The sequence below is a fragment of the Vulpes lagopus genome, chromosome 4, assembly GCF_018345385.1.
Source record: "Vulpes lagopus strain Blue_001 chromosome 4, ASM1834538v1, whole genome shotgun sequence".
In the NCBI taxonomy this organism is placed as follows: Eukaryota; Metazoa; Chordata; class Mammalia; order Carnivora; family Canidae; genus Vulpes; species Vulpes lagopus.
Window position 1 is genome coordinate 11,859,556 of NC_054827.1, and position 27,626 is coordinate 11,887,181.

General features: G+C 38.3%; 1 protein-coding gene across 3 annotated transcripts in view; it reads left to right on the top strand.

Moving 5' to 3' along the window:
* Window positions 1-27,626, top strand: part of TENM3 (teneurin transmembrane protein 3) — a 609,811-nt gene that overhangs the window by 428,802 nt on the left and 153,383 nt on the right. For all 3 annotated transcript variants that reach the window (XM_041753664.1, XM_041753665.1, XM_041753666.1), the window contains exon 5: window positions 19,244-19,482. In XM_041753664.1, coding sequence (XP_041609598.1) covers window positions 19,244-19,482 — 239 coding nt within the window. The remainder of the gene's footprint in view (window positions 1-19,243; window positions 19,483-27,626) is intronic.

Here is a 27,626-nt window from a genome sequence, read left to right on the forward strand (position 1 = left end):
TTATTTAGCAGGTATCATGCCAATAATTAAAATGGAAAAGTAGGCTGTGGATTGATAGTAGCTCTAAAATGAAGGTCATTCCCAGGAGTCAGAATTGATATTTATTCCTGGATAAAACCTAGTAGTTTTATGTTTAAAAGTATTTTTTTTTCAGGGTGCCTGTGGCTCAGTCAGTTAAGCATCTGCCTTTGGCTCAGGTCATGATCTCAAGGTCCTGGGATTGAGCCCCACATTGGGCTCCCTGCTCAACAGGGAGTCTGCTTCTCCCTCTTCCCCTGTTCTTGCTCTCTCTCACTACCTCTCTCTCTCCCTCAAATAAATAAAATATTTTTTAAAAAATCTTTTTTTTCTCAAGATGGTTTTAGAGAAAAACTAATCTGTAACCAGACCTTGGCACTGAGCATGAAGGATCCACCAGTTTTGAGAGGGGCATACAGAGGTTCCAAGAAGAGAGGGTGGGAGGGGACCCAGACTTTTACAATTGCAGGCATTTTCTCTTCCTCTTCTTGAGAGGTGGGTTGAAAACCGCTGGAATGGTTTCATCAAATTCCATCCTGCAGCCTCACTGTGTGAGAGCCAAGCACTTCAGGTATTTCACACACACCCCCTCCCCCATGTATTTCACGCACCCGGGCTAAACCCTGTGGGTGGGCAGCGGGGATCGGCTCCTTCTCCTGCAGTTTCTCAGTCTTGTCTTTATCCTCCCTAAGATCCAGTTTAGTCCTACCAGGAGGATGGGAGTGCTGAGACAGGAGTGTCACACTTCAGGACATCATTTTGCACAAAAATTTTCTTTCCTTTTTTTTTTTAAGATTTATCTATTTATTTCAGAGAGAGAACACGAGCAGGAGGGACAAAGAGAGGAAGACAAGAACTCAAGCCTACTGTACTAAGCACAGAGCCCAACTTGGGGCTTGATTTCATAATCCCAAGATTACAACCTGAGCCAAAACCAAGGGTCCGATGCTGAACCAACTGTGCCACCCAGGTGCACCTGTACCAACATTTTCAAAGGAAGCAAGACTCAAAGAGAAAAGAAAATTAAGAATCCATCTGTTTGCAGAGAGGATAAGGGGACATGGTCTAATCTGTTAAAATCGTGTCCACTGTATCCATAAGCCCAGATACAAACACGGTGTAACATCAAAAGTAGAGCCTGTGCTTTGTAGTCAGGCCAGATTTTTCATCCAAGATCCATCATTTAAATGATCTATATAATCATCTACAAATTATTTCAGTCCTAGGTCAATTTCCAATGCCATAATACTACTTATTAAAAAAGACTGTTGGGACGTAAAGTGAAATAATGTAGGTGAAGTACCTGGCAAATGATAAGTGCTCCATAAATGCTTTTTATATACAACCAAATAATAATAGCAACCGTTGCATAGGATAAGATAACCTAATTAGTTAAATATATAACTAATATATATTAGTTAATTTATAAATATAAATATCATTTATCATCAAGTAGCTTTCTTCTCTCCAATAGACAAGAAAAGTATTTGTCTGAGCTGGAATGGTTACATCTAATTTGTCTTCATGTGGTAGGTAGGTCATGCCTACAGGCCACAATTTTATCAGATTAAAATCTCTTGCTTCTTTCACTATTTCTGTCATTCAACAAGAAGTAAGGTGAATTTTTGCAGATAGGAACCCCAAGTCGGCTCAGTTCATTCTTGGGAAGGAAAACAAGTCTTTAAATTATAATGAAAGGCAACTATTCATATTCTTGAAACATTTAATTAACTATAGTAGTAAATGTTTGGAATGAATCAGTCCAAGCCTTGATAGGTGCATTGTCTCCACATCAGTCAGAAGTTAGACCTCAGTTTTACTTAAGGTATTTAAAGCTTTAGGTGTCTTTTGAGCATGATGAAGATACTGTACAATAGAGTAGGCGTGTTATTTTGTTTAATTGAGGTGAACCCGTTTCTTTATAATAGCAATTAAAACACCAAGAAAGCATGCATTAATTACTCGCTATAGGCCGTGATTTTTGAAAGCATAATTCCAACAAATTACAATTACTGTATACTCTGATAATGTTTGGTTTTAGATAACCAGCAATCTGTATAAAATATTCATACACGATAACCTTAATTTCCATAGTACCTAGGAAAATGAATTCTTAATTAGTTCTAACACATTTCCAGTCATTTCTCTGTACATGATAAAATTATAAGGTTATCCATGCCATTACTCTGGTCATAGCTAATGACTGTGATTTAATCCTTACCTTTTTCTGAGTATGACCCATTCATTTTGAGGCACCTCTCTTCCTCTTCCTCAGCAACTGTTTTGTGAGGTTTTTGTAAAATCCTTTTACTCTTCCTTTAATATTGCTTGTGAAAGTGTTTCAATCCTGCTATGTTTTTACGTGTGTGTGTGTGTGTGTGTGTGTGTGTGTGTGTGTGTGTTTGTGATCTCTGCCTAACATCATCACTACAGGGTGGCTTTTTCTTTTTCCTAGAATTGATTTCTGTCCAGTTTTACAACTGTTTTGCTCTAAAATTTCATCATCTGCTTACATCACCCATTAACAAACGCCCTGTCAAAGAGAATTGCTTCTCACTTCTTGTGTTTCTTCATTTTTCCCCTGAACATACTTTTGCCTTTTGTATTTCTTTCTTCACATTGGAGGTGAAGTTGATTTTCTGTTATACTATTCTCAGAATACTTTCTCCTTAGCCTATAAGATTACATTCTTGGACATGCAATTAACCAGCTAAGTTTAATAAATTCTATTTGATAACCCCTCTGATTCTACTGTGACCCTCTCTATGATTTCTTAGCATCTTGCCTCCTATTGTGAACCACTTGAAATACTACCACCAGAAGACATTTTGTTCTAATCACATCCTGTGCTAATATGATAGCACTGCTTTTTGCTCATGGTGGAGTGGAAAAAAGCATTGGTTTGGGGAAAGACAAATCTGGGTTAAAATCTTAACATCCTACTAGCTGTGTAACCTTGGGAAGATGACTCATATTTTTTATCTCTCTCTTTTTTTCATAAAATGGGCTTGGTGATAACTTTCAAAGATTTTTACAAGGATTCATTGAAATGCCATTGCAAAGTATCTGGCACTGTAGTTTCTTAGCTTTTCTTTATTCTTTTCCTAGGTTATACATTTAAGAAAAAAATAACTGATATTTAGACAGATGAAGAATAACTTGGAAGGCAGTGAAAGCTTGGTAAAGTAAAGGCAATGATAACTAAGAAGAATTGGCATGTTGTTTAATTTTTGCGAACAATTAGATTGCCTTTTCAACTTTGGAGATAGGTGTTTTTTGATTGAGAATAACGAGCACTTTTCCTACTTAATTGGGGTGACTTCCTACGGGAGATCAACTGTGAAGTAAATTTTCAAAGACAAGGTTTGTTTTAGAAAAGAGTAACAGTGATACCGTGGGGAGGAAATTATCTTAGATGGTAGTAGGGTAGTGATAGTTCATAAAAATGAACCCTGAATGCTTTCAGTTGTTCAGCGGGTATTTATGAACGCCGTCTAATGTACCAGCATGAGAAATTCAAGGTTGTTACAGAGGGCCTAGAGAAGTTGTCACTGCTTTTGAGAAATATATGGACTACATTCCAGGACAAATTCACAACTAGAGTCAATCTTGAAGATTATGTGATCTTGCCTTCTTTTAGAACCCAATGAGATTTAGTAATCTGCCCACAGTCACGTGACTGGGCAGTGGCAGCTCACAGCTAGATCTCAGATTCCAGATTTATTCCTTCTCTTCTTGTAGTGTCTCCAGTTGTTTTAGATTACATATGAAAGAAAATAGATGCACTCAATCACAAAATACATGTTGTATTTATTGAATTCATAATTGCACAGGTGTAGCAATCGACTAATCTTACGCACGCTATCATACCTATATAAATCTAAAATTTGAAAGGACAAAATGAAGTAACTATCTAAGTAATTTTTAGTCCCTTTGGATCTGTCACTTAATTTTGTGTGTTTTAATAAGTTACTTTTTAAATATACATCTCTAAGATGATTCTACATCAAATATTAATCATACTGTAAACCTTTTTTGACCCTAACAACTATATGAACTTCCTTTTGACAAATAAAAATTATATACATTAAGATTGTACAGTTTGATTTTTTAAGGTGTGTTGACCTAATCATTAAAAAAAATATATATATAAATAATATATATAAATATATATATAAATATATATATATGCACACATTTTATAAAATGATTAATACATCTATCACCTCACATAATTATCCTTTTGTGTGTGTGTGTGTGTGGTGCGAGCACTCAAGGTCTACTCTCTTACCAAATTTCAGGTATCCAATACAATATTATCAACTATAATCACTTGGCTGTACATTAGATCACCAGCACTTACTCATCACACAGCTAAAAGTATATACCCTTTGACAAACATTTCCCCAGCCCCTGGCAACCGCCATTCTGCTCTCTGATTCTAGGAGTTTGACATTTTTAGATTCTACACAAGTGGGATCATACAGTATCTGTTGAAATTTGTCTAATTTTTCTGATGTTCTAGCAAACTAATTAGAAGTTGTTAACATTTTCACATCTTTAAATAAACAAGGACCAAACTCACGAACATACCATGTTTTGCAGACTTTTAGGCAATTTAGAAAATTAAAAATTGTTAATAGGTGGCAATCATTGTTTTTGGCAACAAAATAATATATTTATGGGACTATTTCCAAATGTGAGTTTTTTTTAAATCCTGTCTAAACTAAGAGTTTCTTTAAAGAAGCAATACTTTCTTATTTGTTCTTGATACTACTTTACCTTAAAGGGTCAGATTAATAATTTTTTCAAAAATATATTCTCGGTGCCATGCTACTGACAGCCACTTGTCATCCCAGGAAAGGTCAGCAAATTTGGACCCTTCTCCTCTTTATATATTTAGCTCCCTTTTAAGGTTTATAACTCTTTTGGATACTTTGCCATGAGCTAGCTAGCTAACCTTGATGTGATTAAAAAAGATTTTCAGAATCACTCTACAACTCATCCCAAAATATTGTGAAGAGTCTTGTATTTAATTAATCACACACCAGCAGCAGAAGTTAAAAGGTGAGAACATTACTGTCAACTCCTCTACTTGGTGTGCTCACCCTTCTCCCTAGGATACCTCATGGATTTATTGATTTTCCCACAAAAGGACCAAAAGCACAGTCCACTGTCATCACTGTATTACATATTATTAAAATTTAGTATCTTTCTTATTCTTTAGACAAGAGATAAGTATAAACTGAAATCTGTTTTATACACGAGTTAAGATACATATCTCACATAGAAACTACTATGTTTTGTAACTGATTAAGACCAATTAAATTTTAGGGCCAAAAAGACCTACCTTTGCTTCTGTATAAACTTTGACAAATTAAAGCTAACTTTCCTCATCTTAAAAAAGTAAATTTTAGGGACATCTGAGTGGCACAGTGGTTGAGCATCCACCTTCGGCTCAGGTTGTGATCCTGGGGTCCTGGGATTAAGTCCTGCATCTGACACCCCGCAGAAAGCCTGCTTCTCCCTCTGCCTGTGTCTCTGCCTCTCTCTGTGTGTCTCTCATGAATAAATAAATAAAATCTTTTTTAAAAAAGTAAGTTTTACTACATACACACACAGTGGGGATTTTGTGAAAATTAAAAGTAAATATTAAAAGTAAATATTTTCCTTACACATAGTAAATCGGTGTTCGCTAAGGTTTATTTAAAACACTTTCCTCTCTTTGGACTGATTGCTTTATGTTTTGTTTTGTTAAATAGTTGTGGTTCTCTAGTACATACGTGATTGGGATTCCTTCAACATCTCTTGTACCCTGAAATTCTTTTATTCTTCATAAACTTACATCTACACTTGAAATTCTTCTCTTTATCTAGATCATACTTCCTTCTCTAACTTCTTTAGAAACTCTGAACAGTTTTAAGCATAGATGGCCATCAATAATTAAATGAATTAATAATTAATATCTTGTTCAAATAGCACATAGGAATTTTAAGACGTTATTTTTCATTCCCATTTTAATTTTAATAGATTTAGTTTGTGATTGCCAATGGTAGGTGTAATTGATAACCTTAAAACATGTAGGAAAATATCTATATAGATTTCTGCATTTGATGCTATGGCCATACCATTATAATAACTAAAATTTGAAACAAAGACTGTTAAGCTATTTTTGCCTTCTTGGTAATGGTACAAGGGAAAAACAAAAACAAAAAGAAATCTGCATATTTTACCTGCTGTTCAGTTCTCAGCCCTCCCAAACTCTGTAACATGATTTTGTGCTTGGTAATTGATGTGTCTATATTTAAATAAGTCATAATTAAAATATATTGTTTCCTATTATAACCCGAAGTATTTTTATACAGCTATGGTTATACTTGAATTTTATATAAGTTTCACAATACTGAAAAATAAATATAAATTCAGTAAAAAAATATATTTCCCCCAAATCACCTTAATACTCTAAAACTTTTGGGGATCCCTGGGTGGCGCAGCGGTTTGGCGCCTGCCTTTGGCCCAGGGCGCGATCCTGGAGACCCGGGATCGAATCCCACGTCGGGCTCCCGGTGCATGGAGCCTGCTTCTCCCTCTGCCTATGTCTCTGCCTCTCTCTCTCTCTCTGTATCATAAATAAATAATAAAAAAAATTAAAAAAAAATACTCTAAAACTTTTCTTCCCAGTTTTCAGAGATCAAAGCTGTACTTACCATGAACATGTTTGTATATTCAGTATAATGACAAATTGATACAGTGGCAATTGCTAAAATGTATATCATTCATACACTCATATTGCAGAATTTTTTGGTAAAATATGAAAAACAGTTTTTGTCTCAAACCACTTTTTTGTGTAACCACTAATAGCTCATATTAATTCAGGTAACAGCAGTGAAATGTATCTTGTTTATAAGCTTTTCATTTAAGACATTTTTCTTGCTGGGATCACCTCCTGGTGTGAAAGTTGTCCAAAGATAATAGCACATCAATTCAAAAGTATAATAGATTTGAGACCACAACATGCTATCAGCATGAAGAAGTAGTTTATCAGTCTAACTCACTGTGTCACAGCTAGAATCATTACAGATTTGTCCTTTTGTTTTCACATCAAAATATATAATTTATATTCTAATGTTGATTACTCACTTAGGGGGTGTTTAATTTTCCTTATTTAAAATATTTTTCTTTAAAATGCCATACCATAATTAATTTAGAGGTAATAAAAGAAGAGGCATTTTAATTAGTAGGACTTAGAAAACATTTTCTCCTTACAATTCAGGGATGCATAGTATATTACCAGAAAAAATTTCAATTAAGTTTATAGTAATAGTACCTTTATATTAGAGGCAAAATGATTAATCCATTTTGAACCAGCCCTGGCCAATTCTTAGGAAGTTTACACACATGTTACACATAGGCACATGCACATACCTGTTCTTGGACTCTCTCTATTTCAGAATTATCAGAGATTAAATTATCAAAATGCAAAAAGAAAAATACTGAAGTTCAGTCCGTTCTTGGCTCACTCTAGGTAAATTTTATTTCTTATTTGTTTCCCTTTATATCAATCCTTGAGTCAAGCCTCTTCAGCTTTTAGATCCCATTTGCTAGTTTTTATTTTTAGTTATAGCTTTTGTCAAGTACTCCTGCTACCACAGTGGTTATTGAAGTTAATTAAAGCCTAGTCTTCTAAGTACTTTTTACTTTCCTCAATCTGGGTAAGTACTCTCCTCAGTTCTCCTGCTCCCACCCTTGAAAGCATGTTTGAAAATAGTATTGAAAGACAGAAGGGTGCCTGGGTGGCTCAGTGGGTTAAGTGTCTGCCTTTGGCTGGAGTTGTGACTTCAGGGTCCTGGGATCGAGCCTATGTCAGGCTCCCTGCTCAACGGAGAGTCTGCTTCTCCCTCTCCCTCTGCTTCTTCCCTGCTTGTGCTCTCTCTTTCTCTCTCTCTCTCTCTCTCAAATAAATAAGATCTTGTTAAAAATATATCAAAAGACTGAGAGAAAACACTTAAACTGTAATAATGAGGATTCAGTATGGTTTTGTTTTTTTTTCAAATATGCTGGAATTCTCCCTCTGAAGAGGACTTTTTTTTTCATCCTGTTGTCTTATAGATCGGAAGCTGCCACAGCTACAGCCTTGGTCAGGGTGTGGTGGTGCATTCATTGTGGCCAGTGCTAAAACACGGCCCTGGTTATCACTACTGTCCTCAGGAGCTTCAAAGAAGGAGAAAAGTGAAGAAATATTTATGCATACATATGCATATGCAGAAAATATTTTTATTTTTTCCCCTTTTCCTCAATATAGTAGATGTGTAAAGGGGTAAAGAGGTTATATTTATGTGTGTACGTGTGTGTGTGCACAGTGCCTTCAAAATATTTATGACTGAGGTTTCTGGAAGTCTCTGCTAACAGATAAAGAGAAGGATGAGAGGTAGCTTTTTTTCCCTATAAATTTTAATACAGGTAGTAAATTGAAGCCAAGACTGTAGAGGAAAAAAGAATGTTTAAGAACTATTCCAGCCAGAAAGGTTAAGGGTAGGGAAATAGCATTATCTATATGAAGACAGTAGGAACATTTTGGGAAGTTGTAAATACTAACGGTGAATTATTAGACTTCTCCATAGCTCACAAATCCAAGTATTAAGTTTGAAGAGAGACAGAAAAAGAACCCCCCAAAGAAGGTACTTGTGAAATAAAATAGTATGTTGATGAATGTCTTATAGATACATGGAAATATAGATAGCAGAGGAAACAAAGAACCCAAAGAGAACAGATATTGGCATCTCATTTAGAGATAAAGTCCAATAAACGTGATAGATACTTAAAAGTAGCAATGGGATAAGAAGGCACCAAGAGCCTGATTTCTTAACACTTAAATGAATTTGAAAGAGAAATACAATAAAGAGGGGTGTTAGAAGTAAAAAGAAATCAAGAGTTCAGAAATGTTCAAGCCATTTGCTTCTGGGATCAAACGGACTGAGCCTCATATTGTAAAAATTCCATTCGTTCTCAGTTGACTGCTTGGTGTGAGCCACCAGTCTTGACTTTCTAAGTAGGAATCTTTTGCATGACTTTCTGATTTGCTGCAGAATCTTGATGAGAGTCTTCAGTGAAACTGAAGCTAAAAAACCAATATGCCTTACTCAGGTGCTAGTGTGGGTGGGCTTCTCCCTGACATTCACAGCAGCCTGTGCCATCTCTGGGTTCAGGAATCTTACAGAGCTTCCGAGGGCCAGCATCCTCAACTGGTGGAGATTTCTTTCCAAATAGCTAGGTATCGAGACAGAGTAAGTAACTGTGCTAGATGCCTTGGGCTGCCTTTGAGAATCAGTTGCTAAGAGGTCAGAAAAACAAGCAGGAACCCAGCCTTGAATAAGAATAAGAACAGGTGATTTTTCTATATAGGCATTTGCTTTCTTTAGTTTTCTGCTTCATAGCTGCCAGAAATTTTGGGTTTCACTGCATTAATTTTTTTTCATTTCACTGCTTAATTAAGTAAACTAAAGCACATCATTTAAGTAAACTGCTTTTTCGGCCTTTTAATTAGTTATAAATACAACGCTAAATATACATTTAACAGATTATCCAGTTGGCTTTCAAACAATTCAGAATCTGGTAGTGAAAATTCTAAAGACAGGGATAATGAACTGTAGATTTTTTTAAGTTTTCAGAGTGCTTGGATAGTAGTTACTATCATTGTTCAAAGATAGGTAGGTAGGTAGATAGATAGATAGATAGATAGATAGATAGATAGATAGAGGCTGTTTTAATTCCTGCAGTATTTAATCAATATATTCTCAATAATAGACTATAAGCAATTGAATAAGTGGTAATGAACAATATGGAAGGAAGATAAGACACAATAATTAAATTTTGTATATTTTGGCAGTTTTTTACAAAGTATTTTATCTTAAAATGAATTCTAGGCAACCCGCCCATTGTTTTGGCATCAAGTGACTAAAACTAATTTGAACTCAGTAGTTAATTTTAGCCTTCATATATTTCCAGGTAAATTTAATCCATAAGTGTGGGATTCATTTGCTTTAGATCTGAAAATGTCATTTTGGAAGAGTCGTTTGATGTTGAGGAAATCTTGTGAGACCTTTAATAAAGCCTCTTAAATCCAGAAAGTTATATTTTTGCCTGAAGGAAAAGGAACCTATACCTTAAAATTCCCTCAGCTCTTAAGTGAGAACTTTGGATTCTGAAAAGGTGGTAAATGTGACCAAATATAGTCAGTCCTTCTTCTCAGTGGCAACTGTCTTTGAAATCAGAGCATCTAATTGGAAGTAAGCAATCTGTGTTCTAGGTAAAAGTTTTAACGATTTGCCTAGAAACAGAAGTAGAAAACAGAACATTAAGACGGTTTATTTAAGCACTTCACATAAAGTTTGAAAGAGATTACTCTCTTTGTTCAACAAAGAATATAAGACAAGGGGCATCTGGGTAGCTCAGTGGTTGAGTGTCTGCCTTTGGCCCAGGGCGTGATCCTGGGCTCCTGGGATCGAGTCCCACATCGTGCTCCCCACAGGGAACCTGCTTCTCCCTCTGCCTGTGTCTCTGCCTCTCTCCCTGTGTCTCTCATGCATAAATAAATAAATAAAATCTTAAAAAAAAATAAGCAAGAAAGCATTACCATCTCCTGGGCGGTACCATCTTTCTCCCCATAAGATATAGTAGATTATATACAAAGCGGATAGTATTCCAGGTGTTTGTACATCACTAATAAACATTTCAGCTGTGCTTTAGAGACAGAACTGAACACCGTGACACTTTTTTTAGTCATTTGCTTTGTTGGCTACTACCTGAAAAGGTTTTTAACACTGTATGAAACAGTGAAGAAAGAAACCTCTTTTGTACGAAGACAACCAGCTATGAAGTGGATCTCATTAAAATTTCATTCAGTGGTTGCTCACTTTCTTTTTGACTCTTACTTTCTGTCTGAATGTCCCATTGAGAAAAGGATTCAAACCACTTGGAGTAACACTGTATGTTTTCCAAGGATGCTTTTCATTTTGGTCCCTGTAATTTGCAACTTATGAAACCATGCTTTTGATATTAGAGGAATAACATGATTATATTAACCTCCCGAACAAAAGACTAGTATGAGCCCATTTGTTTCCTAGTGACTCTTATAAGTTTATGATTTGATTATATATTATAACTTATTTAATTTTATACTTGAAGTCAGGATCTTTTCAAATGAGCATTGATATGCTGATGTAATATACAAAAGCACGTTTAAATTTACTTTTAAAATCTGATTTAAAAAAATAATAAAATCTGATTAGTGGGATGCTTGGGTGGCTCAGCGGTTGAGCATCTGCCTTTGGCTCAGGTCATGATCCTGGGGTCCTGGGATCTGGTCCCATACCGGGCTCCCCATGCTTATCCTGCTTCTTCTGCCTATGTCTCTGCCTCTTTGTGTCTCTCATGAATAAATAAATGAATTCTTTTAAAAAAAAATCTGATTAGTTTACCATTAAGAATCTTATGGTAGTAAGTTTTGTGTTTTATTATTTTGAAAGACAAAATCAATCAAAAGTGCAGAGTTTCTAAGGAGCAAAGCATCCCTGCTAAGAGATGGAGTAAGGAAGCCAGCAAATGGTACAAAGCAGGTGTAGGCGGCCTGAAAGGAGGGTAGGTAGGAGTGACGGCTGGATGCATAGAAGTCGTCCGGCATCCTTTGCGGGTCTAGTATTGAAAACACGACATTTGATGAGAGTAGAAAATTTGAAATGAAGATGTTACTACTGCCTCTCCTTTGCCTCTGCCAGACAGGTTCAAAAGAGAGAGTTGAAGTTGAAGAACTCAGAACTTTTCAACCCCAGCAAAATGGACAGACAGACAGGAAGGGGAGGGGAGGGAAAGAGAGAAGGAAGGAGGAAGGAGGACAGGCAGTCCAGCCATAAAGGACAGAATGCAGGTTTCCCTGGCAGGGTGGATACTTGGGGGGGGGGGGGGGGCGGGGGCAGGGGACAGGACAGGCAGGCCAGAATAATCATTGAAAATTACCCCCGAGTCCTTCAGAGAGACCTACAGGATAGAGCCTCTAGCGGTGACCCACAGGCCTGAAGGGGGAGAGCAGGGAAGATGAGGGGATTCAGTCCTGGTCCCTACTAATTTGAAATTTGTGACATGACCCATGGAAAAGACCCAGCAGAGGATCGGTGAGAAACAGAAGCCTGGACACACGGCGGAAGATGAAACGAAAAGGCTGGTTCTGGAGGCAGATCCACAAAGAGAAACCGCTCTTTCAACTCGCAGCAGAGGAAGGAACAGTTTATTCATGGTGCCTAATCCGGAGGAGTTGTTTTTCCATTCCTGTTAGAGACGCTACCCGGCGAATAATGCCGTGCAGTTCCCGGCTCTTGTCTGCTTGTTGTTGTTGTTAAATAGAATCCCCCTCAAGATTGCAAAGCCACAAAGCAACTGTTAGTGTTCGGTGACCTTCTGCACCAGCCGTCTTTGGGGCTTTGAAATTGATTTTCCTCATCTCAGTCTCTGATAGTCTCTCTTCAAGGGCGCCTCTCTAGTTCATCACCAGAGTGGCAGCGGTGGCACAGATAGCTGAGGAACTGGATGCAGGCGTCACGCAGGGCATCATTAGAAACATCAGAACAAAATCAGCCTGCGCCCGGGTGCTCCGTGTTACAAAGGAAGCTGCTGCTGCTGCTTTATTGCCGAATACAATGGGGAATATTCTCGCAGGATTCGCTTTTTTCACTCCCAAATATGGCCTGAGAAGTAAAGAAAATTTCTCCCTTTATTCTCCAAACCTCATGTGGATGCCGGGTCAAAACCGTGTGTTTTTTGATAGTAATTTTTGCAGAATTTTTTTTGAGACGTGAGAAGCATCTTCCCAAGGCTGGATGCCCCGGCAGAGAGTCACGGAGAGGAAGAGACCGCAGCGATGCTCAGAAACGTGTGCCTCGTGGAGAATTCGATGGCAAAATGAATTCTCTCGCAAGAAAGCTCGTAGTGTACTTTTCATACCGCTGCACTGCGATGCCCGGTGACCTGTGGCTTCATTTGATCGCAGGGGAGTCTACACATAAACTGGGTGTTGTGTTGGACCTTCAAACAGGTACAAAGATGGTTCTGGGCCTTCAAGATCATCATTAGTCCCAATGCACTCTTGTCAGTGTTTTATATTTTGTGTTGCAGTGGAAAAGACATTGTCGACTTTGGAAGGAAGGCATCTTATCTGAACCTAGAGATTGGATTTTTACCAACTCTGAAACCCCACGCTCCACTTTATACAAAATAGGTTGACAAAGACCTCTTCTGCTAGGCTAGTTAGTGGGCAAGAAGATTTTCTGTGTGTGCTTTTACACTCCTACTTGGAGGCCTCATGTTACTACCCAAAGGGATCGTCCTCACACGATGACATCATTTGTTTGTAAACAGTTTCAAAATGCATCGTTTAAACAGTCTTTACAACTCCTTTCTGTGCTTACATACTAGAAGGCCATCTAAAATTATTGAAGACCAGTGATTTGATTTGATTTCATTGGATCTGATTTGATTTTTTTAGAGAGAGTGTGAGAGAGGAGGGGGGCAGAGGGAGAGAGTGTGACAGAGAATCTTAGGCAGACTCCACACCCAGTGCAGAGCCCAGCACAGGACTCAATCCCACAACCCTACGATGGTGACCTGAACCAAAACCAATGGTCTGACGCTTAACCGACTGAGCTACCCAAGGGCCCCAAAGACCAATGATTTTAAAATGTAGCACACTGGTGATTTGGCTTCTCTTTCAGTGTTTTATGACTCTGTATTTATTTTACATATATAGCGTCTCCAGAGCACTAATTTGATATGGATAGTTGTTTAGACAGAGGAAGGGGAAGTGTACTTCTAAGTTATAAAGTCAGTGGCCAGGGACGCCTGGGTGGCTCAGAGGTTGAGCATCTGCCTTTGGCTCAGGGCATGATCCCGGAGTCCTGGGATCAAGTCCCACATCGGGCTCCCTGCAGGGAGCCTGCTTCTCCCTCTGCCTGTGTCTCTGCCGCTCTCTGCATGTCTCTCATGAATAAATAAATAAAATATTTTAAAAACTTAATAAAGTCAGTGGCCAAAACAATACAGCTTAAATTCTATTTCCTCTTACAGCAACAAAATTAAATATATGTATTAAGTTAGAAACTCTCCAAGTAAAGAGGTCTCCAGTTCCACTAATATTGATGAATAGAGTATTTCTGAATATTACATCTTTGTTTTCAATACTATCTCAAAGTTGCATTTTGCTTTGAGAAAAATAATAATTTCATAACAATTGAAGCCTAGTTTGTGAAAGAATTCTTTGCTGGGGTCACCAAAGCAGATGGACATCACATTGGAAACTCTTCGACTTGTGGAAATTGAAAGTGAGATGCCTGATTCGAGATTGGCAGGTGTCTAGCTCATTATTTTGCCCATGGTAGATGCATGTTTTCAGTGTTGGGGCTACAATCAGAATCTTTAGGGTCACACAGGTGCTGGTTCAAGTCTCATTTCCCATTTGAAACGACCCAACCTGCTTTTTGGATAAAGCGATGACACATTTTCCAGGGACGGTTTTTATTTTGGTCCCTGTAATTTTCAACTTTTATTTTATTATTAATCGATAGCTGTAGATCTTTGGCCAAGGTACCTGATTTCTCTGAGACTCCCTTCCCCCATCAGCCCAGGGCTCACCATTCTATTTGTTTTACAGTATTGAGCAACTACTATGTGCCAGGAGTTTTTTAAGTTCGGAAAATGCACAGGTGAATAAGATTTCATGGAGCTTGCATCCTAATGGGAAAAGACCAACAACAGATTAGTGCTGTGGATGTATATTTCTTAGTCATCACCTTAGTATGCTAGGTAAACAATTTTTTAAATATATATATGTCTCTCTGTTATTTAAAGCTCTCATACCTAAAAACTTTACACAGACGACTCAGGCCTCTCCCCGTCCTGCCCCTGCCTTCTTACATGGTCCTGTGGGCATAGCAGGAAGCATCCTCATGTTTGAGTCTTCTCCACCTGAACTTTGTCTCACCCTTCATTGTTGATGGCCATGTTATTGCTGACACAGCCTTCATTCTTACCTGCGTGGCCTCTTCAGGTCCAATGGTACACTCTGCTATTTCCGAGCTACTCTTGAAGCCATAGAAATAATTCTGCTTCTTACATATAATGCAGAGGCACAGAAATTTCAGGAAGGGTCTCTCCACAGATACCCCTATGTGCACCATGCCTCCGTTTGCTGTTTGGGATCCTGATACCTCCTCAGGCCTCTGCCTTGAGATTTAAGTACAGGTTGCTACTGCTGTTACGTCCTGCTGATTCACTCTGTCGTCTCTGCTTCCCCAGCACCAGGGAGGTCAGGGGCCGGGCCTGTGTCCTCAGATGCAACGAATCTGCTGCCCTCATCCATCTCTTCTCGTTTTTGAGGTGAACCTTTCATCTCTAAAATTCTGTATCTTTCACACACTTTGGGTATAGCTCAGATCCTCCCTATGTCTGCTTTTCCCCAGAGGTTCTTCATGTTACCCGAGCCTAAGACAAGGGAATGGAACCTGCGTTTGGCCGTGGGCCGACATACTGTTGCTCTTCGAAGGTTGTTGTTTCTGTTCATAGTTTCGTCAGGTAGCACTCTCTGCTATTTCTAGACCCTCACGGGTGGCATGGGAGTAGCAGAGAGAGCCTCATCCCTCTCTGGACCCATGCCACCTCCCCAGGAGGCAGCCTCTGAAGCAGAGGGCAGGTGTCTCTCACTGGGCCCATTTGAGGCCTCTGGCCTATCAGCTCCCTGCCTGCAGATTTCCTCCAAATCTGGAGGGAAACCCCTTTCATCTCACACCATCTTTTACCCAAACAATGTGACTGTCCCCCAGTGGATGGGACTGTAGGAAACCAGCAAGAGACTCGGGCTATTTCTGCTGCTCATTTTGTCTCATCTCTCCTGGAGGCAATCACAGTGAAGCAGCCGCTGGAATTGAGAGAGGCGAAGTAGAGCAAAGACAGCCCAAGGGGGGTAGAATTTCAGGAGGAAAAACACACTTTAAATAGGATTTTACAATTTTAATCCTCTATACAAACCAATGAACAAGAACTGATTGTAAGAAGCACTCTGAAGGAAGTACACATGATGGGACAATGGAGAGTAACCAGTTCGTGTCCAGTTGTGTGTAACTGTCCATCACCTTCTCCAAGAGCACTGAATGTGCATCCTTTGGACTGCTTTTTTTAATCCTTTCCATGGCGTTGAGGAAATAGTCTGTCCCTTTGGGCTGCTGAACATCTTGCACACTCATCACATATAATGCTAAAAAAAAGTACGAACTCAGACCAGGAGACCAACCACAGCTGACAGGTCAGATCTAACCTGACACCTGCTTTTGTAGTGATCACGAGCCAGGAATGTTTTTTACACCTTTCAGTATCTGGGGGAAAAAATTTCATGGGAAAATTATATGAAATTAAAATTTCAGTGTCCATAAATGAAGTTTTATTTGAATACAGCCACACACACTCCTTTATGTATTATCTGTGGCTGCTATCATGGGCTAGTATGGCCAGAAAAGCTAAACTGTTTAGTATTTGGTCTTTCACACAAAGAGATTGCTTGTCTAAATGATCAGGTTCCTGCCTGGCTACAGTCCATCTCCTTATCCAGAGTGCTTGCTGGCGTGTCAAACTGGCAATATCAGATTTGCAAAGCGGGGAATTAATTTTGTAAACATTGATTTTAGAGGGTGTTAATTTTGAATTGGGATTTAAAGTCTTCAAATGATGATTTTTGGTCTTTTGGAATGCAGGTTCCAATTGGGACTTTGGGAAGACAAACAGCTGATGCTTATTGAGCCCTTACCCTGTGTTAGATTCTAATAAAAACACAACATGTGTGTTGCTTCATTTAATGCTCATAAAATGTCTGCACAGGAGCTACTATTCATATTCCCATTTTACAGATGATAAAACCAAGATGCAGAAAATTTGAGTCATTCACCAAACACCATCCAGCTCATTATAGGTGAAGTTTTCCAGAGGCCACATTCTTAATAACCATGCTGAATAAGAATATGGTAGGAGATTCAAAAAATATTGTTTCCAACATAAGATTTAACTCCAGCTATAAACTTGCCTTATAAAGTGCTTCCATGGGGAAAAATGGATTCACAATATACTTACTAGTGTAATCTATAGAAGAAGTAACAATTTATCATTTGCATCTGTTCTAATTTTGTGGTTGACACAGCATTTTTATTGTTTTTAAGGACTTTATTTATTTATTTGACAGAGAGAGAGCACAGGCAGGGGGAGTGGCAGGCAGAGGGAGAAAAGGCTCCCCGCTAAGCAGGGAGCCCCACAAGGGCCTCGATCCCAAGGACCCCGGGATCATGACCTGAGCTGAAGGCAGATGCTTAACCAACTGAGCCACTTAGGCGCCCTGAAAAGCATTTTTACATACATTAACTGGTTTATAACCCTGTGAGATAAGTACATCATTAGCTCCATTTTACAGATGAAAAAATAACAAAACAGAGGCATCGTAGGATCACGTATCTAGGAAATAATCAACCAGGAACTTAAGCTCAGATCTAATTTCTACTCCAGAATTCTTGCCACTGTATACCTAACACTATACCGTCTTAGGCAAACTTTCGTGACTGTTGCCATCTCCAAACCAGCTACATGAATAGTCACTTAGCAGTTTTTTGGAAATGAATTCTTTGTAACTTAAACACTGATGAGCCTTTGTGATAATACCCATAAGCAGTAATGTACATAAAATCATGAGTTGATTCCTCCTATATTTATACAACACTTCTGTTGTGCTTACTATATTTCAAGCACTTGACAGTATATATTAACTCCTTTAAGGGCCTCATAGCAACCGCTGAAGGGCAGATACTATTAGTGCCCCTATTTTGCAGATTAAGAAACCAAAACACAAAAAGATAAAGTAACTTGCCCAAGGACACAGACCTGGTAAGCAGTGAAGTGGGGTTTGAACCTCAGGAGTCTTGTCTAGCTTCCAAGTTCTGTCCTTTTAACCCCTTAACTTATTTGATATGTTTAATTTTTTTGTGATACATTAAAATAAGTACATCAGTACTAAAAGTTAAAATATTCAGCTGTGTACTATCTCCAATCATCTTTCACAAAAACTGTGTTTGTATCGTGGTGGAATAGTCCAAAATACCCATAACCTCCTGTATATGCAAGAGAGAACACAGTCTGTTGACCTCACTGGACCTGGTATTAGGGAAAATTTATTAGGACATAAAGTGAACTCACAATAAATTACTGGTATAATATGAAATATAAACCACGAAAAATGTGGTGCTTTTCTTTTAATTGGGGAACTTTTGTTGTTAATAGGAATCTTAAACTAGTCATCTTTCCTGAGGAATTTCTTACACAGCACTCTGGTCCTGTGGTCATTTCATTTCTGCTTACACATTTTCAAAGTAAGAGAATCTACAACTTTTAGAGGCGGTTCTCTCCACTGCCATCCAGCTCAGTTGTTAGACACTCTCTATTTGATCTCAAACCTGCTTCACGGACCTCCTCATTTATTTAGTTTGATTTTAGAAGTGTCCTGTGATTCCTTCCTCTTTCTCCCCTTTTCCCCTGGTTATGTTTGACATAGGCTAAAAATAAAACTACTTTGCATCCCTCGAGACCTGACCAGCTGCCGGTGGCCAAGCTTGCTAGTGCTTGTTAGTGGGAGAGCAGGCTGGGGTTAGAATGTTTCTGTGGACTTCCAGAAAATAAATCATCCTGCAGAACCTCAGCGTGGTCATGCATACTTGTGTGCATATGAGGACGTAGTCTCACACAGCGGTAAATACACATGTGGCTGTAAAGTAAGGCGATTCATTTTCTTAAGTGGAATGTGAATATGCTCTTAAAGCAATTCATACAAGGGAGTTCCAGAATAGTTTTGTGTGGGAAATGGTGTGATTAGAATAACTTCATAGTGTCTCAAGATATCTACTTGAATCTGTGTTACAAATCAGTTTCTGTATCCATTACAGGTATATCCATTACAAATCAGTTCGATCATCAGAGTCACCATTATGAGTTGGTTAAAATATTTCCTTAATTCTTGATTTTTTTTAATTACATAAGGTCGTGGGGGGTGGAGAGAGACAAAGAGAAGACAGAGGGAAGAGCTAATGTATAGCTGAGTCCGTCTCCCACATGTGAGCACATTCGCATCTCATGGTGATACTCTCTTGTTCTGCAGGCATTTCCTATTCAAAACAGGAACAGGGACAACGCCACTGTTCAGCACTGCAACCCCAGGTTACACGATGGCATCTGGCTCTGTTTACTCGCCGCCTACTCGGCCACTACCTAGAAACACCCTATCAAGAAGTGCTTTTAAATTCAAGAAGTCTTCAAAGTACTGTAGCTGGAAATGCACTGCCCTGTGTGCTGTAGGGGTCTCCGTGCTCCTGGCAATACTCCTATCATATTTTATAGGTAAGGACAAATTTTTACAATTACTTTGTCTCTCCGTCAGGATGTTATATTGTCGTCATGTTGGTCTCCTCTATCTTTGTGGCCAAGAAGTATATCACGAGGTTGATCTTCCAGAGAGGGGATCAATTAGTACCTTAAAAATCACGGAGTATCTCAAGTAATCTTTGGCAACTGCAGATAAATAGAAAAGCTGTCTTTGCAGAAAGAACAAAGTTGACTGTTGGGCACAGACTAGGGTGTGAACTTGTGTTTGACGTATCCCTCTTGAAACATGGGTAAGTCTGTGACATCTCGTGTACACAGAATCATTCAAGCACTTGCAGGAAGGGACACTGCTTAGGAGTCCCCTTTGATGCATCGTCGATGGGGAGCTCTCTGCTACTTGTACAGTAAGGCATCTTTCAGCTAACTCAGCTATCTGAATGTAAAACCCATCACTCAGGACTATCATCTTGCACTCAGCAACACTCTCCAGAGAACTGTGCATCCATAAAACAATGAATGGATTACATACTCATTCATATATGTGGATTTTTCATCTTTTCTGATGTAGTATTGATCCTCTTTTTCATTTCATAGTAACCCAAATGATGGAAGCTGCTAATAGCAGTTGTAAATTGGCTTTTATTTAAGTGTTTCGTAACACGTATGACCATTTGAACTATGGGCAATGGCTTTTTAAAATGCCAGCAATGACCACAGCAGATTTTGATCCATTTGTGAGTGTGGAAAAGGCATACCACATCGAAACGCTAATGGTGTCCACGGTGATCAGTCACAAGCTATATGGTTTATCCAACAAGAGCCACAGCCAGTGACGCGTCCTCAAGTTTACAAAGCGATTTGTGATGCCCATGAAATTTTAGAACTGAATACGAGTATTACAGAGCTGTATATAGAACAGTCTGATGCTTTTGCAGTGAACCCATTTCTGTCATTAGCTACTATACTCCTTATAAATTATGTATTTTGGAAAGTGAACTAACCATTTTTAGTCGCAACGTTTAAGAGAAATACAGAATTGTAAAGCATGAAGGAATTTTAGAGATAATTGAGTTAGAGATGGCAACTCTGGGGCATGTTGTATACTATTATTTCCAATCCTTTGGCCATGGCAGACATCACTAATGAATCAGGACACTTTCCCACTGAACGTGGAAGCAGCCTCATAATCCCCATCACTGTGCTTCATACATCACCTCATTGGGCTACTGTCCATCAGAGATGAAGCCTTTTTAATTTTTCAATCTGAGTTGACTCCCTCCTCTTAAAAAGGCTCATACCAGGTACCAAAAGCGTTGTCACTTGACCAAGATCCCACCCTCATGAAACGCTACGCAGGGTAAACGAGGAACATCACAACAAAAATCAGTATTCAGACACAGATTTCTAGTATTCAGCTAGAAAATACCTAGCCATTAAGAGAATCTCTTCTAGTTAGTTGTATAAATTATCTATATCTGTCAGCACTGTGCTGCTAAAGAATTTTAAAAGGTTCTGAAATGCACTAGGCATAAATGGGACATAATAAATTAAGCATACATATTTGTAGGGGATTCTTTTTTTTACCATGGTACATGCCAAACAGATCAAGAGCTACCACGCAGGGCTGGAAGTCAGCGTCTGTTGTTTTTGTGTGGTTAGGTATAACCTTTCTGATTTTAAGAGCCTGTGACCTAACAAGTAGGTGTTCAGTACTTTAAATATCAGTTCTGAGACTGTGCGATTTTATTTACAATGGGTGACTATCATGAAAAATAGCATTTTAATGTGAGATTAGCTCCCTATTATTTGAGACCTGTCCTCTGTTCACGGGTCCCTTAGTAAATATAATTATCAGACTTCTAAGTAAAAGCCCAAAATGCTCCTTTTCTTCACACTGCTTATTTTCCTGTTTAGTAGGTAACATCATAGTTTATTCCGGTAGTACTACTATCATCAGCTTGTCCCTCTGGTATTCTCTCTCCCCACATGGAAATGTACAAGTTAGATAGTTAATATACTCAGTTCAGCAGATACTTGTCAAACATTTGCAGTGATCTAGTTCTTGGGCTAGAACTTGAGGCGAAGCAGTCCAGCTGTTACCAGGCAAGAATTACATTTATCATCAAAGAATGATCTCACACTTGCATTGCTTTAATTCAGCACAACCATACTTAACAGTTTTCACTGGCTTCCTATACTTAAATGACTAACACACCAACACAGTGATTTTTGTTGTTTAAATCAGGTAAAGGATTTTGTTCATCAGTTAGCATGATACATCTTTTCAGACTGAAGAGACTGCCTTTACCCTTGAAAACAAGAATAGGGCGCTTCTGTCAGGGAAGGTTGTCCTTTCCTATTGAGCGTGCATGTAAAGCAGGGATGGAGAAAAGAGACCCTTGCCTGTCCAGCTTAGATCAGTCTGATAAACCCCCAGAATCAATGGGGAGACCAATGTCCTCATCAGATTGACCTCATAACTTTTAACAAAAGTGCAGCCATCCTTAAATTTTTTTTCCCATTCCCTTAGAGATCCCTTTTCTTATATTGACTGTCAATATAAAGTCAAAGCCTTATAAGAAGTAAAAAAAATAAATAAAAATAAAAAGCTTGAGGAATTACTTGTGTCCTAGAATTTTCTTTGTCACCTTCCAGTGAGGTCACGAGAAGTTAGGAGAATATAGTATTAGCATGTCTCTTCTCTAAGATAAAGTTATCTCGGGGGAGTCAAGGTGAATAACTGCTGAAAGGGAGGGAGTAGAGTAGGAGAACAGACTTTATTGTTTGTTTTTCCTCTTTGTATAAAAATTTCAGAGAATGAGGAAAGAGTGAAAAAGAAAGGGAAAATACATTTCCCTTAGGGTCACTGTGAACTTTCTGTGTAGGTAACCACATGTTAACTTCTTGGGATATACCCTTCCAGATATTTGTCCATGCATACAGAGTTTCCATATTTTTAATGCATTTGGTACTGGGTTTTCTCACTTGTCACTTATTAAACATCATATGTGTATGATTTCATTTAGTGGCTGTGTTTAACCAGTTCCCAAAAATGCAGTGACTATTTTCTTATGCATGTGTGTGTGTGTGTTTATTTGATCAAAATTTTTTTCAAGATTTATGAATTTATTTTAGAGAGCACAAGGGCGTGTATAAGTAGGGTGGGGGCAAAAGGAGGGAGAGAATCCCAAGCAAACTCCCCACTGAGCACAGAGCCCCACACAGGGCTGGTCTCATGATCCTGAGACCATGACCTTAGCCGGAATCAAGAGTCAGACCTCAGTGGACTGAGCTACCCAGGAACCCCCAGTTGATCAAATTTTTTATCAGAATAAATTCTGTGAAAGGGTGTACCAAAATGACGGGTATGTTTTACATTTTGCAAAACCATGGCCAAATTACCCGGTTTACACAGCTACCAGTGCTACTTAGTATTTTTGGCCCTTTTCAATCCCAGGCTAGAACATTTTATTGTTGTTTTATGGTTTTTCAACAATTATTTTTAGGTCAACATTTTGCTGGGCACTCTGATAGATGTTAGAGGTTCAAATTAGCTTTTCTTCCAGAAGATCATGGTCAAGCGATATATGCAAACACGCTTTGAAGAGTACATATGTTCATAGCAGCTTGAGCCTTATGAACAAAAACTAGAAGAGAAGGGAAGGAAAATACCTATCTCTGGCTGAAGATGTCGGGGAAAGACTTGAAGGTAGCAGGTGTTATCTGCCTGACAGATGAAGAGTTGAGTTCACTAGGTATCATGGTTAGTGGGAGATCACCTTGAAGAGAGATCATTCAAAGCATGGAAAGGAAGGTACATGATGTACCCACAGTGGTGCCCATGGAGTGCTCACAGTGCACCAGAATATGGTGTTTGAAGCTGCATATGAATTGCCTTGATTTTCACAACAACACCATGAATTTAATAAGAAGAATTGATCATCCATTTAACAGGGAGAATCTATCATTTGAGGGAGGCAATGATGGAAACTGGACTGGAAGGTGTCAAGGACCCCACTCCACTATACTACCTCCCCTGAGGTTTTTAACGAACTGAAAGTGGGAAGATATTGAAGATATTGAAGCATAGCAATGAAAAACCATCATTTCTATTGTTGTTCTTTTCGTAAGATTTCTTCAGTGGCATTCCAGAACTTGTAATTTGAAGACAGTCTTGTGTCCTCAAACTTCAGTATTCCTAGGAATCCCCTGGTGATCTTATTAAAATGCATGTCATGACTCAGCAGATCTGAAGTAGAAACAAAGAATCTGGTGGGGTTTGGGGAGTTTTTTGAGAAAGAGAGAGTGGGAGAGGGAGAGAATCCTAAGCAGGCTGCATACCCAGTGTGGACCCCAAAGCGGGGCTTGATCTCACTACCCTGAGATCATGACCTGAGCTGACATGAGGATCAGACACTTAACCGACTGAGCCACCCAGGCCCCCCAAAGGGTCTGTATTTCAAATAGGCTCCCGGGTGATCCTGCTGTGGCCCACAGACCGCACTTTGAATAGCAAGGCTATAGGCCAGCAAATGTTATATTTGATAATGGAAACATTCTGTTTCTACCCTGTTCAATTCAGTAGTCACCAGATACATGTAATTATTGGCACTTGAAATATAGCTGGTGAACTAAAGAATTGGACTCTAAATTTTATTGTTGATTAATTGAAACTCAAGCAGCCATATGTGGCTAGTGGCTACCACTTTGACAGCATAAGTATAGACCAGCTATTAGGAAACTAGCCGGGGACAGATCGTGAAGCCCTGTTGGGATGGAGGAATGAGCTGAATTGAGAAGCTGTAGCTGATACATAATAGAATGGATGTACCATGATTGGTCATAGCCCAATTTTAAAAATCAAATGCCCAAGCATGGCCAACTTCTTTTCAGCAGAGTCACATTATGATTTTCTTTAGATTACTGAACTCCCAATTAAAATCATCCTTTAATGCATTAATCTTTGAGTTGGTATGTCTTTACCCAATGAAAATTCTATTGAAGACAAAGGTGAAGCTTAATAATAATACTTAGTGATACAAACCTATAAAACAAAACAAAACAAAACAAAAAAGCTGTGCCAGTTCTTCTGGCCTGAATTTACTCATTCTTCTTCTTTTCCTGTTCTAAAATTAGAAAATTATAAAGGTGGGCAAATATCTAGCAGTTGTTCACCAAAGAGTGAATTAAAAAAGGGAGGGTCTGTTGGTTACTGTTGCTTTTGCTTCTGTTCACGGTGATAGAATGAGTAGGAACATTGATGATTCTTTACTCACAGAGGTCTTTTTTTCCTGGGTGGGAGCTAACCTACAATTTTGATGTTGCAGCACACATAGAAATCTTATCATAAATCATAAGCATCATTGAAACATTATTAAGTCAAAATAAATGTTGGAATAATTATATTAACACTGTTTAAAACTGCAGCAAAATGAAGTCAAATTTCGAGTGACACCATGATAGACATTTAACCTCATTACTATTTCCAAAAACTTTTAGGCAGGGTCTGAAAATCCAAATAATTTCCCGTGTAGAATAGCACTTTTTGGTATTTGCACATGTTCTTTAAATTTAAGAGAAATGAGAAAAAACAAAAATCTTATCAAATTATATTATGCTAGCATATTTTCTCAATTTTGGGCTCGGTGTATCCCAACCAATAATTCATTTGATGACAGATTTTCCTTAACATACAGCCTTATTGAGGTATAATTCACATACCATACAGGTCACCCATTGAAAGTATCTATTGGTGTTTAATGCATTTGCACAGTTTGCAACCGTCACCACACTCAATTTTAGAACATTTCTATCATCTCCAAAAAGGGTGCCCTTGTTGCATTAACAGTTGCTTCCCTGGATGCCTGGGTGGCTCAGCAGTTAAGCGTCTGCCTTTGCCTCAGGGCGTGATCCTGGAGTCCCGGATCAAGTCCCACATGGGGCTTCCTGCATGGAGCCTGCTTTTCCCTCTGCCTGTGTGTGTGTCTCTCTCTCTTTCTGTGTTTCTCATGAATATATAAAATCTTAAAAAAACAGTTGCTTCCCATTTCCCTCCAAACCCTCCATAGTTTTTTTTTTTCCTCCCTGCAAATATCTTAACTTTTAAAAGACTTTTTTTTAACTCATTTCCTAATAACGAGAAATAACTCCACATTGTTCTTCTTCTGGACTCCTGACATATGTTGCTAACCAAAGAAATACTTGCCTTTTCAATATTCCTTTTCGTTTAAAAAATACATGTGTAGTTATTTATTTCCTTTGAACAGCTGCTACCAACTGATTCCTAAAATAGATGTTGTCACATGTCTGCTAAAAAGGCTGTTTAACAACATAAGCATTCCCCAGATCTAGCAAAACATAACCTGTCGAATTTAGGTTCATTGCAGTTATGATTCCGTGGCAGTTACCTGCCCTACTTCTATGTCGATTTGCATTTTATGAACATTTTTACCTGTCTGTGTACCTTGAAATTGATTATGGTACCAGCAATATATATGCAGTTCAGGGTCAGAGGGAAAAGACGCCAGCCCTTTATGCTTCATGAAAAATCAACCATTTAAATATATATGGCAAAATAAAATGTGTTGTGACATTCTTTTTTCTTTTTGGACATGTCTTTGTAATAAAAGTGCTGTTTTATTAGGTGATAGAACACGGCCAAGCAATGAATTACATCCCATTTTTCACTACAGCTTCTTCTCTTAACTCCTGGTTGCATTACATTCCGAAAATGCATTTTGCTTGAGACGGAATGCTGGCTTTTTAATAATACTAATGTGATTTCATCACATTGAAGAAAAAATATATTGCCTGTATGTTCGAAGATTGAAACTTATAAACTAAAAATTTTAAATCAACATATCAATATTTTATTTTATCCTTGGACACATGAAATTAAGGACATATTAAACCTGATTTGGTGGTAAATGCAGGATTAGAACGGAAAAGTTTACCTCTCGAAGAGGGGGAAAATAGTAATAAGATAAAGCATACTACTGCAGCACTCTGCAGAGAGTCTGTAAATTCAAAAAGGAGAAAATCTACCAAAAACCCATTCTAGACAGTTGTATTTTTTTCTTTTTTGAAGACAGCAGTTTGTATGGGTGAAATTGTGCTTTCATATATAGATAAATATGTGTGTGCATGTATATATGTATTTGTGTGTATATGCATGTATGTGTGTGTGTGTATCCCTCCAGCATCCACAGAAAGTTTATTCTCCTGTCATATTTGCACTCTGTCCTGACTTCCAATAGAACTATGGAAATTTATAGAAAATAATAGTTTAATTAATTTATAGAAAATATTAATTTATAGAAAATATCAGTATTCCATGTCTGGCATATCATAAAGAAACCTAGCAAAGGTTGAGAAGTCACTTAGAATCCTGTTCCTTTATAGTCAACTCCATATAATTGCATCAGTTGACTTCTAACTTGAAATCGAAAGTAAGAAAAAGGTTGTATACTGCACCCTCAACTTTGGTGGGACATTGTAATTTTTTTGTTGCCTTTTATTAGCACAACATACAAATGTTCAGTTTTGACTTCATTGTCATATTGTTTATTACCAAACGTAAAAAAGAAATCACAACCCATTTCAAGAAATTAATACAAATGTGGGAAATAAGCTCCTCCTCTCCCCCAAAAGTCATTTATTTTACTCTTAGCTTGATACGAGGTCAGCTAAAGTAAATAATATATGAAAAATACTCTATTTATATAGACGTTTTTACCATTCAAATATAAAGATCTCCCTGACTTGAAAAACACCCAAGGACAGCAACAATAAGAAATACCTTTAAAGCCAGCTAAACTCCAGTTTCTGCCAGACATAAATATCTTCTCTGTGAAATACGGTGCTGTTTTCTCTGTTTTAGGCTATCATTTTTGTGGAATGTAGCAACATCTCCTGACTAATGACAAGTGGAAAGCATAATACAATATTTACCATTTCAGTGCTACATTGCATAAATATTTAATTGGTGTTGCATATGCCATTTGCTTTTACATTAGTGGGACTGAAAGCAGTGTGTTCGGGGAGAAATATCTACATACAGAGGAGTGAAAGGAAAAGTAACTGGTATATATACGATTTTTTTAAAAACTTGATAGATGGCTAGGAGTTTTAGGAAGGAATTCATCATAAAACATTTAAGT